At 40.4% G+C, this 13,531-nt stretch overlaps 2 protein-coding genes across 3 annotated transcripts in view; one reads left to right on the forward strand and one right to left on the reverse strand.

Moving 5' to 3' along the window:
- CSPP1 (centrosome and spindle pole associated protein 1) overlaps positions 1–6,275 on the forward strand; it is a 167,346-nt gene extending 161,071 nt beyond the window's left edge. The window contains exons 30-31 of the mRNA XM_044914639.1: positions 3,709–3,847; positions 5,881–6,275. Of these exons, the coding sequence (XP_044770574.1) occupies positions 3,709–3,847; positions 5,881–6,089 (348 nt within the window). The 3' untranslated portion in view covers positions 6,090–6,275. The remainder of the gene's footprint in view (positions 1–3,708; positions 3,848–5,880) is intronic.
- Positions 6,276–7,702: 1,427 nt separating this feature from the next.
- ARFGEF1 (ADP ribosylation factor guanine nucleotide exchange factor 1) overlaps positions 7,703–13,531 on the reverse strand; it is a 144,148-nt gene continuing 138,319 nt past the window's right edge. For both annotated transcript variants that reach the window (XM_021688624.1, XM_044914638.1), the window contains 4 exons: positions 13,098–13,266; positions 11,725–11,863; positions 10,652–10,769; positions 7,703–9,196 (listed from right to left, as the gene is read on the reverse strand). In XM_021688624.1, the coding sequence (XP_021544299.1) occupies positions 9,032–9,196; positions 10,652–10,769; positions 11,725–11,863; positions 13,098–13,266 (591 nt within the window). In that variant the 3' untranslated portion in view covers positions 7,703–9,031. The remainder of the gene's footprint in view (positions 9,197–10,651; positions 10,770–11,724; positions 11,864–13,097; positions 13,267–13,531) is intronic.

Consider the following 13,531-nt stretch of genomic DNA (forward strand, 5'->3'; position numbering starts at 1 on the left):
CTATACTCAAAAAACTATAGAACACTCATGAAAGAAACTGAGGCAGACACAAAGAAATGGAAAAACGTTCCATGCTCTAGGTTAGAAGAACAAATATTGTTAAAATGTCTATGCTACCTCGAGCAATCTATACTTTCAATGCAATCCCTATCAAAATAGCATCAACTTTTTTTCACAGAGCTGGAACAAATAATCCTAAAATTTGTATGGAACCAGAAAAGACCCCAAATAGCCAGAGGAATGTTGAAAAAGAAAACCAAAGCTAGTGGCATCAGAATCCTAGACCTCAAGCTCTATTACAAAGCTGTCATCATCAAGACAGTATGGTACTGGCACAAATACAGACACAAAGATCAATGGAACAGAATAGAGAGCCCAGAAATGGACCCTCAACTCTATGGTCAACTAATCTTCGACAAAGCAGGAAAGAATATCCAATGGAAAAAGACATTTTCTTCAACAAATGGTGTTGGGGAAATTGGACAGCCACATGCAGAAGACTGAACTGGACCATTTCCTTAAACGATACACAAAATAATAGATTCAAAATGGATGAAAGACCTAAATGTGAGACAGGAATCCATCAAAATCCTAAAGAACACAGGCAGCAACTTCTGTGACCTCGGCTGCGGCAACATCTTGCTAGACACATCTCCAAAGGCAAGGGAAAGAAAGGCAAAAACTAACTATTGGGATTTCATCAAGATAAAAAGCCTTTGCACAGCAAAGGAAATAGTTGACAAAACCAAGAGACAACCAACAGAATGGAAGAAGATATTTGCAAATGACATAGCAGATAAAGGGCTAGTATCCAAACCTATAAAGCACTTATCAATCTCAACCCAAAGAACAAATAATCCACTCAAGAAATGGGCAGAAGACATGAACAGACTTTTCTGCAAAGAAGACATCCAAATAGCCAACAGACACATGAAAAAATGCTCAACATCACTCAGCATCAGGGAAATCCAAATCAAAACCTCAGTGAGATACCACCTCACACCAGTCAGAATGGCTAAAATTAACAAGTCCAGAAACATCAGGTGTTGGTGAGGATGTGGAGAAAGGGGAACCCTCCTGCACTGTTGGTGGGAATGCAAGCTGGTGCAGCCACTCTGGAAAACCATATGATGTTCCTCAAGAAGTTAAAAATAGAGCTACCATACGAGCCAGCAATTACACGACTGAGTATTTATCTCAAAGATATAAGTGTAGTGATCCAAAGGGGCACCTGCACCCCAGTGTTCATAACAGTAATGTCCACAATAGCCAAACTATGGAAAGAGCCCAGACGTCCACTGACAGATAATTGGCTAAAGAAGATGTGGTATATATATACAATGGAATATTATGCAGCCATCAAAAAATGAAATCTTGCCATTTGCAATGATGTGGATGGAACTAGAGGCTATCATGCTAAGCGAAATAAGTCAATCAGAGAAAGACAATTATATGATCTCACTGTTATGTGGAATTTAAGAAACAGAGGATCATAGGGGAAGAGAGGAGAAAAATAAGATGAAACCAGAGAGGGAGACAAACCATAAGAGACTCTTAATCATAGGAAACAAAGTGCTGAGGGTTGCTGGAGGCGAGGGGGGCGGAGGGATGGGGTAACTGGGTGATGGACATGAAGGAGGGCACGTGATGATTACATGAGCACTGGGTATTATGTAAGACTGGTGAATCACAGGCCTGTACCTCTGAAACCAGTAATACATTATCTGTTAATTGAATTTAAATTTAAAAAATGTTTAAAAATACATAAAAATAATATAAATTGACATGGTCCAGTAAAGAAAGCGCACTTGGTCTGGAAAGAGGTGACTGTAGGTGTAAATGTAGGCTCTACCACCTGACCTAGCTCCCTAAGCTTAGGCAGGTCATTGAACTCTGGTACCTTGGCTTGAGGTAGTATTTTCCTATCTCCTAGTGTGGTTATAAGCCTAGTAGTACCTGGCACAGAATGTTCAGCAATGTTTGTTCCACGCCCTAATCTTCCTCCTTCCCTGTTGCAGAATATTTGGATTTCAGAGAAGGTACAAGAAGCAACTGAAAACATTTACTGCGAAGTCTGCTTGGACACTTTAGGTGTCCAAGACTTGGACACCTAAGCCTACTATGTGGGGCATCTTCCAGTATTTTGGTCGGATAACCTGTCCAAGGTCACATTCCACAGGAAGGCTGATATTCAACCCATATTCTTTTCATAGAATGTGTGTAAATGTTTTTATAGTATAACTAGTAAAAAGCCCTTGTGACATTGTTGAGATATGTACTTTGTTGAGTAGACAACTTTGGGCAAATTCTTAAACTGTGTGTGTTTTCTTATATATGTGACATGGAGATAGTTAATATATATGAGCCATTAGCGCTGTCAAGTCCACAAAGGACAAATGCTACTATTAGCATTATTACATGTATAGCTTTACCAGGTGGCAGTAACTTGTTTCCCCAGCAACCACGTCTACTTTGCCTCTATGTAGTTGCCTTTTTTGGATACATAGACATGAGATGTGGTCAAGTTTTAGCATGTCAGTACTTGCCTCCTTTTTATTGCTGAGTAACTCCTTTGAATGGGTATTCCACATTTTGTTTATCTGTTCAACACTTGATGGACATTTGGATTGTTTCTACTTTTGTGTACAAGTTTTCTGATGATTTTCATTTTTCTTGTATATATACCTAGGAATAGAATTGTTAGAGTAACTATGGTTGACATTTTGAGGAACTGCCAGACTGGTTTCCAAAGTGGCTACACCATTTTATACTCCCACCAGCAATAGATGAAGCTTCCAGTTTCTGTATCATGGCAACACTTGTTACTTTTATTATAGTTATTATAGTCATCCTAGGGAGTGTGAAGTAGTGCCTCCTTGTGGGTTTGATTTGCATTTCCGTGATGATGTGCAGTATCTTCGAAGATAACGTCTATGCAAATCCTTTGCCCATTTTCTAATCAGTTTGTCTATTGTTGATTTGTAAGTTATGTATTCGAGACACAAGTCCCTTATTAGATGTATGATTTTTATAGTTCCTCTCATTTTGTGTGTTGTCTTTCTTACTTTCTTGATGGGGTCCAACTTAACCAATCTTCTCTTTTATTGCTTGTGCTTCTGGTGTCTTATCAAGAAACCATTACCTAACCCAGCATCATGAAAATTACTTGTTTTCTTCTAAGGGTTTTTATAGTTTTGCTCTCAAATTTAGGTCAGTGATCCACTCTAATTTTTGCAATTGATGTGAGGTGTAGGGGTCCAAATTCATTCTTCTGCATGTGGACAATCTGGGTTGTTCCAATAACATTTATTGAAAAGGCTCTTCTTTCCCCCAGTGAATTTTGTTGGCCCTTTTGTCCATAAATTAAGGGTTTATTCCTGGACTCTCTATTCCATTGTCTTTATGCCATTACCACCCTGTCTTGATTACTGTAGCTTAATTGATTCTTAGTCCCTGTTGTTTCACTTTTTACCTTTTGGGTTCTGTTAATTCCCCACCTTCTCCCAGCCTGGCAGCATTTAAATATTATCACAAATTCTGTATCTTCATCTGAGCCTGCATGAATAAACACCAGGAGTTAGAATATAAATGCTACAGATTTCCATTTGTTTTATTCCTCACACTATATACATTTATCAGGGGCAAGAATATTTTTAGGTTCACAGATTTGTTACTGATTGTTTCTAAAATTCTCTTTTCTAATTGTAGGATAACAGTCATCCTAATATGCCACCAGATGGTCTCTCTCTAAAATCTGTGTCCAGTATAAATATTGATCAGCTTAGAATGAAAAATGAGGAACGGATGCGAAGACTGAATGAACTTCAGAATAAACCGATTAATACAGGTAAATGGCCAGTCTTAATGCTTAATGGACTATTATCTGTAAGAACTCAAACCTGTTTACAGGGAAATTTTCACTGTTGGCTCAGGGCAGGGATAGGTGGGTTGGAGAGGGATGGAATGAATTTTGAAATCCCTTTGAGTTGTAAGGCCTAGAACCATAGACACTATCCAGGAAAACTTGGGACTCGGGATCAACTTTGCATCAGATTCTACCAGAGGGTATGCTTTTTTGAGTGGATTCTTTTTTTAAAGATTTTATTTGTCAAGAGAGAGCGAGCACAAGCAGGGGGAGGGGCAGGCAGAGGGAGCAGCAGCTCCTCACTGAGCAAGGAGCCTGATGCAGGACTCGATCCCAGGACCCCGGGATCGTGACCTGAGCCGCAGGCAGACGCTTAACCGACTGAGCCACCCAGGCATCCCTTGAGTGGATTCTAAACAGACGAAATTTTTATTAAATATATCCAGCTTTTCTTTGCTTTGAGCAGGGAAAATGCTGGCTAGTATCAGCATCTCATTCCCCTTACTGAAGTGAGAAATTAACTTGACAACTTTTGAGTTCTTTAGGTAACACATCTATTATGAATTTATAGTACTACAAAGAACTTTTTTTTTTGCTTTTTTGCTTGGCTTTCAATGCCATAGACAAAACAAGTAGCCTCAGGTTAATGTTTCTTTTTAGAAGCCAGTGGGGCGCCTGGGTGGCTCAGTCGGTTAAGCGTCTGCCTTCGGCTCAGATAATGATTCCAGGGTCCTGGGGTCAAGCCCCGCATCGGGCTCCCTGCTTGGCGGGAAGCCTGTTTCTCCCTCTCCCGCTCCCCGTTTGTGTTCCCTCTCTTGCTGTCAAAAACTAAAATCTTAAAAAAAAAAAAAAAAAAAAAAACATAAGCCAGGGTTTAGTGTTTTTATTATGGTTTCACGGTCTCTCCTTGCTTGGGTGACCAGCAGGTTGAAGGGTGCTCAGCAAGCACAGGCAGACAGGATGGTTCCTTAGGCAGCTAGTGAGCCCCTCAATACTAGTTTTGGCAAACAGTAGAGTGGTCTTTTGGGACAATACCCTTTAGTCTGTTAAGCTACATACAGTAATTTTCTAATAGCAATTACCTTTATTAATTTAAAACTATACTACAGTGTCTAGCAGTCAAGGTGTCATATGTTCTGGTGGCAATTCCATATCAAATATGAGCACATATGGTAAATTGATGGGAGCAGTACTTTTCATCATATACTGAAAAAATGGGGACCAGTGGGAAAATAGTTCTTTAAATCTGCACTGAGGATTACCTATTCCTCAATTTCTTTTAGAGCCAGTAAGGGTAATTAATATTTAACAGGGATATATTTAAATTGAGAAAAATAGAGCATTTGAAGAATCTCTTACGGGTTTTCAACTTCTAAACTTTTTAACATTGTCCTTTCAAACAGGAGCTTTCTGGTACGATGTGGATTGATTATTAAATTGACCGCACATATCCCTTTGCTGGGCTAATCCTTCACAGACCGGGAGATGTAATTAAAAAAAATAAAAATGACATAACAGGGTAGGAAGACAGATTTTCCTATTATATCTAATAAGTAAAATACAGAGATAGAAGTTGAGTACATTCAATTAAAGGATGAAACTTAAGGACCTACCTTTTAATGGAGTAGACACCAAACTCTTAGTATTAGGTGCAAGAATGGAAGTAATTTCATCTCCTTAGAGCATTGTTAACAGGTTTGGGGTATTTCTAAAACTTTGCTGAATTTAAAAGTTTTGTAAGATTGCGTACACTTCTACAGTCAACTTAATGTTTGGCACCCTCTACTTTGCTATCTTTGGAATCCCTGTGGGTGTTGGTACCATGGAGTCACCTATTCCCTTGACCATTTTCTTCCAACCTCTAAAATGTGGGGCCTGGACAAAACTACTTTGTAGAACATAAATACTATGGAGACCTGCAGGGCTGAAATGGGTTAAATTACAGGAAGATGTGTGTTCATTTCACCTCCTTGCCACCAGTGTTACCTGAGTCCTATCCCTCTTGCCTCCTTTAGACGATGAGAGTTCACTGCTTGACCCCGATGACCTGAAACACGTGGGGGACGATGGGTCAAACTCTGTAGCAACTGAGCCCTGGCTCCGCCCAGGCACCTCAGAAACGCTGCAACAATTCATGGCTGAGCAGCTGAACCAGGAGCAGCAGCAGGTTCCTGGAAAACCAGGCACTTACAACTGGCAGGGCCTGTCTACTGCCCACAGTTAAATAAATCTGCATTGGACCCAGCAGTGCCTTTTAAGGTGAAAGGAATGTCAAATCAGAACCTTTAGTAAGTGTGCTACTTTTGGCCCCTACCTGAAGTTACTTACACAAGTTTCATCTGTATATAAGGTGTATTTTTTCCCATGATGTATAATGATGTATATATTATGTACATAAATAAAAGGCAATGATTACATAACATAGGATTACCTAGAATTATTTTTGCACAATTTTGCCATAAATTGGGGTGGTAATGAACTCTTGGAATCAATTACCATATGTGCATTATTTTAAATTCTGCTTGTCAGTAAGATAAGGTGAATAAAAGAGGTGTCTTAACAAACAGTATTGTAAAACCTGAATATGCTTGTTGTATGTACATTTGCCACAGTCATCGCTATTCAAAATAATTCCTGTAATAAATACATTCGTTGTAGCTGTATTTCAGTTGCTAGGTAATGAATCAAATGTGCTAGTTATTTCCATGTAATTTATAGCTACTCAGTATAAATGATGGGGGAATCGTAACTGATTTTACTCCCATGAGCCATAAATTAAATGTCACATCATCTTTTTGCCTCTGTTTATGCAAATGAAGGCATTACATTTACTAATTTATATGACTTAAATACTTGATAGAAATAAATTATTTTTTATTATCAGTGTCAATTTATTTTAACTGGAATTGAGGTTTCTAGACGAGGTGTTTTAGAAGTTGAAGACAGGACCATCAGGGGCCAAGGACAGAGACTGGAATCCTTGCTGCATCACCATGGACCCTTGGATCAGTGAGTCAGTCTTCCTAATCACTCCTTAATCAATCACGTTTAAAAAAGTAAAGAAAGATTAATTCAAATTCTGGGAAATAATTCTTTGGTCTTTCTTTAGCATTATGATGGCTGAGAACACCCCCAGGTACTACTTCCTGCACATTTCCACTGATGGAACTAATGACGGACAGGATTGACAAGTTTACTGCAAATGTGAAATTTCTCCATTTTGAATTTTAGCCATACATTTTATACTCAATTTTGTAACCTATCCGTTGTTTATTTTACTGTGAAGAAGATTTTTCCTGTTATATCTTCATCTGAAACACCCATCATCTGAAACAAAAACAAACACCCATCAGCAAGGTCAGGGTGGTTTCCATCTACCAAGGTGGGTGACTCCCAGCTCTAGTGTCCAGCTGGGCTTGCACAGGGCTGTCTTGGGGGTAGTAAATACAGTACACCTATAAATGCATTGTTCAGTAACTCATCTAAGAGCGGTATGAGAGCAAACACTGCACACTTCTATTTTTAAACAGTCATTATCTTGACATGTTCCATTTTTCGTTCAGTGCCATCGTACCATACAACTTGCACTGACTCCTAGGACACACAATGCCCCCCTGACAAACTGCCCCAAAAGGGACTTCAGCTCTCTCAGCATTCACACAGTATAGCCTTATTTTGGGTTAATACACAAAATTTTAATTATGAATATCCTATGGCTGAGAAAGCACGATCCTAATGCCAAAAGAAGAACACTGAATTTGTAGTTCTGGCCAAGAATATTCCTAAATTGTTCGGCTTTTAACAAAGAAAGGATCAATGAAACATGGGGCTGTAGATTACACAGGTTTTGATTGCACTGATGAAATAATCCAAAAACTTTATTGACCTATAACCTGATTAGAATATGCCAGATGAGAATCAGTATTGTACAGAAAGTTGTACAGAATTTTTTACATAGAAAACTTTACATCTGTACCATATACATTTTATCCATCTGAAAAAATTTTCTACATCCACTGTTAATACGGAATGCTTGACAATCTTGTCTTTTTTTAACCATCAGAGCACAATTCACAGTATGAATACATTTCCAGTAAATCTAACTCCCCCAACCATGCCAGATTTGTTATTTTAACATATTCAACATTAAATTCTGTACACAGAGTAAAATCTACATCAAGCCCCGCCACCCAAAAGAAAAAGAAAGTGACAGCAACCTAGATTCATTTTGCAGTGATTCAAGTTTCGGTCCATGTAGGATCAACTCTATTTTAATGGCTCATCTTTAGAAGCCCTAAGAGAAGTATATTACAGGTAGTTAGGTCAGTAGGAGTATTTTCTACCTTTTTTGTTGTTGATCATGACAAGCGTCAGCCACAACAGCTTTCTGGGCATGTTAAACCCTCAAAATTACCAAACCCCCCCCCCCAAAAAGGGCAAAACCAAAACCCCCACAAAATAAAAAAGACAAAAAGTTCAACCCAAATGTTTAGTGCATTTGACAAAATATTATAGGTATTTAGCAAATGAATAAGAAAATAAAGAAATTAAAATAAAACAGTGCAGGAAGAACTATATAATGTTTAAGATTTTTATATTACAGACCTGCATCTCTGTACATTTTTCACAGAAGGATGATTACCAGTATCTCAGATAGCCTGAGTGTGCAAAAATCTTCAGAATAAGAATACCATAGTTGCTAAATATCTTTTACCATGAACAATAATTTCTTCTTCTCCCCCCCACCCCCCCTAATTATAAACATTTTATCCTTCAAAATACAGCTCTCCTGAGTTGTACTTCTTGCAGAAGTTCAAATCTTTACATCTATAGTTCTTTGGGTAAAGTTTTACTTCCACACCTGCCGAAAACTGTGGGGCTCTCCCTGCTGCCAAGGACAGGGAAAGGACACATGAACACAAGCTGACACTGTGGAAACAGGCTTTCTGCTCAACATGAGCCCAACATGACAAACAGAATCCACCAGATTACTAAATAGGGACTGGAGCGTTGCGCAAGTTTGAGTTACAGTTCTAAGCATCTTTACCAGTAACCCTCAGACACCGCAATTCAGAGAAACCATTTTTCAGGTAGGAAACCTCAGCTCCAAGGTCCTTTTAAAGAGCGGAGGGATGTAAACGCCAACAGAACAATACCAAGTTGCCATCATTGCTTGTTTATTCCAAGTTCCTGTTCAGGTGGTTGTGATATCTTAAAAACTACTCCAATTCGCAGAAAAAATCTTCTAAGAACGGCACGAAGTTCAGGAATCAAGTCAAATTGCATAATTTCACATAAGAGAGGGTAGTAGAATGATGCATGAGCTTTAAACTGGGGGGGAGGGGAGGAAATAAATTTCTCCATTAGTAATGCTTGCATTCCAAACCACAGCAGCTCAAATGCCTTTAACGTCAAACCACTCTGGGGCCTGCACTGATCAGTGAAGACAGAGGAAAGGCATCTGCATAAAGCAGGGACTATACTGATTATGGAACTGAAAGAGAAGTATTCAAAAGACTCAATACAAACATTATTCACTTAGCTATCCTTATTTTGAAAAACATTTCCATTTCCTTGACAAACTTATGACAAACTTAGTATTTATCATTGTTTTTCTGGATAATAAGCAAAAGTAAGACAAGCAGGAACCACAGCTGAGTTCTTATAAGCTATGGGTTATTGAAACAATCTTACTTGTTAAAGAAAATTTTAATTTTTATGGAAAATTCTACCTAATAGTGCAATACAAAATTGCAATCTCCAGGCAAAGATCAGACTTTCCACATTTACAGTTCAACTGATGTACTGTGGTCATGTTTGCTGGAATTCCTCAATCTCTGAATCGCTCTCTCTGCTGCTCTCCACACCCCATGAGGGACTAGGTAGCAGTGTGACCGATGGTGGCACGAAAGCCCACGGTGGAACCAGAGAGACTGGGGTTTGGAGTCCTTTTTGGCCACATGGCTGCTGATGCCTTAGGTCACTTCTCCAAGCTTTATCCAGCCCAGAGGGAAATGCATGTGGACTAGAGCACGACTTGGGACAAACATCTGTATGGCACCAAGTGACACCACACAGCCTCTCTGGGGCCCCGTACACCACTGTGACCCCAATCTCAGGCTACCTCACTAGACATTTTTAAACCAATTCAGGGATCATGGCAACCCGTTTCCAAGTATATGAGCTGTAAGTTGCTGTATTTTTTAAAGAGGGAAATGCATATTTTTGAAAATCTGCACTATGTATTTATATTTAGTTACATATTTTTAATTTATCATCATTTCTATTGGTTTCATATTCTTAAATGAGTTTATGGCCTATTCACTAGGGCCTCTGTGTTACATGGAACCAATAAATATGCCAAAGGAATGGCTAAAGCCTGGAGCACAGGCCTGAGACCCCGGTAGGGGCAGAGTTCAGGGCCAGAGGTTGGGCAGGGTGACAGTTTTCAAAATGGAGGACAGACTTCAGGGGTCAGGATGGGAATTGCAAAGTGTGGGGGACCCAGCAGCTTGGTCAGAGTGTTCCAAAGGGACACTGATTCCTTCTTTACTGACTCCCCTACAAAGTCACTGCTTAGAGAACCAAGCAGGGTGAGGAGGGAGAAGACTGAGGGCCCATGCAGAGACGGGCCACCGTGGTCCGGGACAAAGTGGCACCACAGCCCGGGCTTTGCTGGATCTACCTCTGAGCGATGGGTCTGCAAGCTGGCGCCCCTGCCTCCCGCTTGAGCCTGATGCTGGTCAGGCTAGAAATGCCGGGCTGGAGAAGACATCTCATACTTACCCTACTGTCGCTTATCTTTAGAACTTTAGTTAGAAACAAAAGCAGTAAATTAGTCCAGGCTTCCCGGTGACTCTCTGACGTCAGAGTAAGGAAGTAACTTAGGGCTTCGCTGCAGACACTGTAACAGAAAGGGCTCACTTTGGCATGTGCTGCATACGTGCGGCTATGGGTGTTCACAGAGAAAACCGCTGGGACGAGGCGGGGAGGGACTATTAACTATCAGGAACTGGTTACAGTCTGTCTGCTAACACTAACTGCAGTATCAACATAACCGTGTCCTTTTCAAATTAGGAAGAAAACCGGACGTTAAAAGAAGCCAGTGCAATGTATCAGGAAACGCATTTTCTAAAAGGTCCCCCGAATTTCAGACCCCTGTGCGGCAGCGCACATCCAGGCCTGGCATCAAGAAACCGGGGTTGAAATCGGGTGGGTCTTCACTCACTGTGAAGGTGTAGACACTTCTGGGTCTTAAAAGTCTCATCAGTAAAGTGGGAAACAGGGACTAAGTCATCTCTTGAAGTTCTAAAATGTACTTAACTGGTCTCTGAGAACATCTATTCCCTGAGAATACATAAAAATACAATGCAGAAGACAGCAGTCTTTCTGAATGGCATGTTTCATTCTTAGCATGAGTTTAAAATTTAAAGGACAGAATCTTGTCATGAAGTAAAAGAATGCAAAAAAAAAAAGTAACACTAACAAAACATCAAACCTTCTTTCAAACTAAATGCAGGCAGGCAGGTTTTCACTTTCACATATGATTGGTTCGTAAAAATGCGATTATCTGTGGCATGAAAAAGCCTAAAAACTCTGAAGTTTTAAATTTTAGGAAACTTTCTTCCTGTCCCACAGCGGCAACAACAGACATGATCTGCTCATGTCACCAACTGTGCAAAAGTGCGTCCATCTATAAGACTCTCTAATTTTCACAATCTCTTCCTTGGGCCCCAAGCTGTTTCCTGCAGCAGGGCTGAGATGTGGACTCTGCCATGAGTGCAAACCTAGTGGCCCTTTCCTCCTCTGTACCACGCAGCCACATGGGTCAAAGGCAGACACTGAGCCAAGAGTCTTACTTTAAAAGCCTCTGCTGGACCTCCTCCCAGGCACTAACGCGGCTCTCATCCATGTACATCCGGAAGAGAATGCGCAGCCCACAGGCAAGGCTGCTCGTCTCCTGCTTCAGAAGGTTAGGTTTGGATTTGCCTTTGAAGCCTGCGGAGAAGGGAAGTTGCATGTTACAGAAAGACAAAACCGCCTTGTGTGAAGGCACATCTTGTGCCTGCCCTGAACCCAGGGCCTCAGCAGCCCTGAGGTGGCCCACAGGGAAGGAGTCGCACAGGGAAGGCACACCTCGAGACCGTGGGGGAGGCCCAACTAAAGGCGATTTCTATGTGGAAAATTTCCCCTCCTTTCCAGCTGGGGGGATAGGAGGTACAAAACAATGTTGGCCTGGGAAAGCGGAACTCTTCAAATGAAACTGCACCTGAAAGCTCCATACAGCTTACAGGAGGGCTCCTGGGTGAATAGGGGCAGACCCCTCAGCAGGAAGAAGGTTTCATCAGGCCAAGGGTCCAAGCATTGTGAAGGGTCCAATGCGCATGCAAACGTGGAACCTGGTGACTTTAGCAGGAGCAGTCCTGGTTGAATGGCAGCAACAACTTGAGTTGAATAAAGGGGAAAAAATATACACTACTCTTCCCAGAAGTTAGGTTGTAAAGGAAAGAGGAGGAACAAGCCATGGGCTTCATTAGGGGTTAAACAATCATTTTAGATTAAATAAAATATGCAAATATAAAGTACCCAACACTATTTCAGAGTCTGATGTTCAATAAACATTAGCTCCCTTTTTTTCTTCACATTCTGCTGCCTCTCATTCTTCCAGCACTGTTTTTTACCTAATAGGCACCAAATAACTACTTAAGTAAAAAATTAGATGTCAGTTTAATTATTATACTTATATATTTATATAATTATATTATACTTAAATTTTCCAACTTGTTCAAAAATATGCCTCCCTCCCTCAGAACATTCACTTCCATTCTGAGGTGTGGCCACTCCCAGATAAGTATGGAGAAGTCATTTGAATACACATGCAAGGATTTCATGTTTAGGACCTTCACACACTTTTTCTCATTAAAAAAAGGGCAGCTTTTAGTGTGCTGACAGTATCGACAGGGAGGTCCAGGTTGGGTGAACAAGATGAAAAAATGAATGGTCAAATCAGTCAAACATCAGATTGATTAAACAAGTGGGAAACAAGTTGCCCCTAGCAGCTTACTATATTACACATTATATTATATACGTATTATATTAGGCCTTCCTACTATTATTAAGGTAAAAGGTTCATACAGTGAAATGCATACACCTGAATTGTACAGTAATGAATTCTGATAAACGCACACCTCTGGTGCACAACCGTTAACAGTGTGATACTCGTGCAGCTTACCTGCTTTCCACAGAGCAGTCCTCTGTTCATTGTTGGAATTAAATGCTTTTGCAAATCTATGGGACTCTAATAAGCAGTCCAGTAGCTTAAAAAGTTGTTGTGATGTTAAAAAGCGGTACATTCCTTGATCCTGCGTATCAACTCGAACATCAAAGTCCACAGCATCTCTCTTTGGAAAACAAACCACCACAGCACGTGCATGCACACAAACACACACACACACACAGTCACAAATTTTAGTAAGTTTAGAATTCAATGCTCCCCCAAAGATCAGTTTTAAGAGAACTGAACTTAATCTCTTTTACCTCAACAGGAAATAGGGAAAGGTCTATCTTTTGTCATTAAACTTCCAGAATCTTCCTTCCATGCATCCTAGTCATCCGGCACCACCTCCTATCTTTCCAATTCCCTCCTCCTATTTCCTGACTCCAGGA

This window comes from Neomonachus schauinslandi, chromosome 4 (assembly GCF_002201575.2).
Source record: "Neomonachus schauinslandi chromosome 4, ASM220157v2, whole genome shotgun sequence".
NCBI classification, from domain to species: Eukaryota; Metazoa; Chordata; class Mammalia; order Carnivora; family Phocidae; genus Neomonachus; species Neomonachus schauinslandi.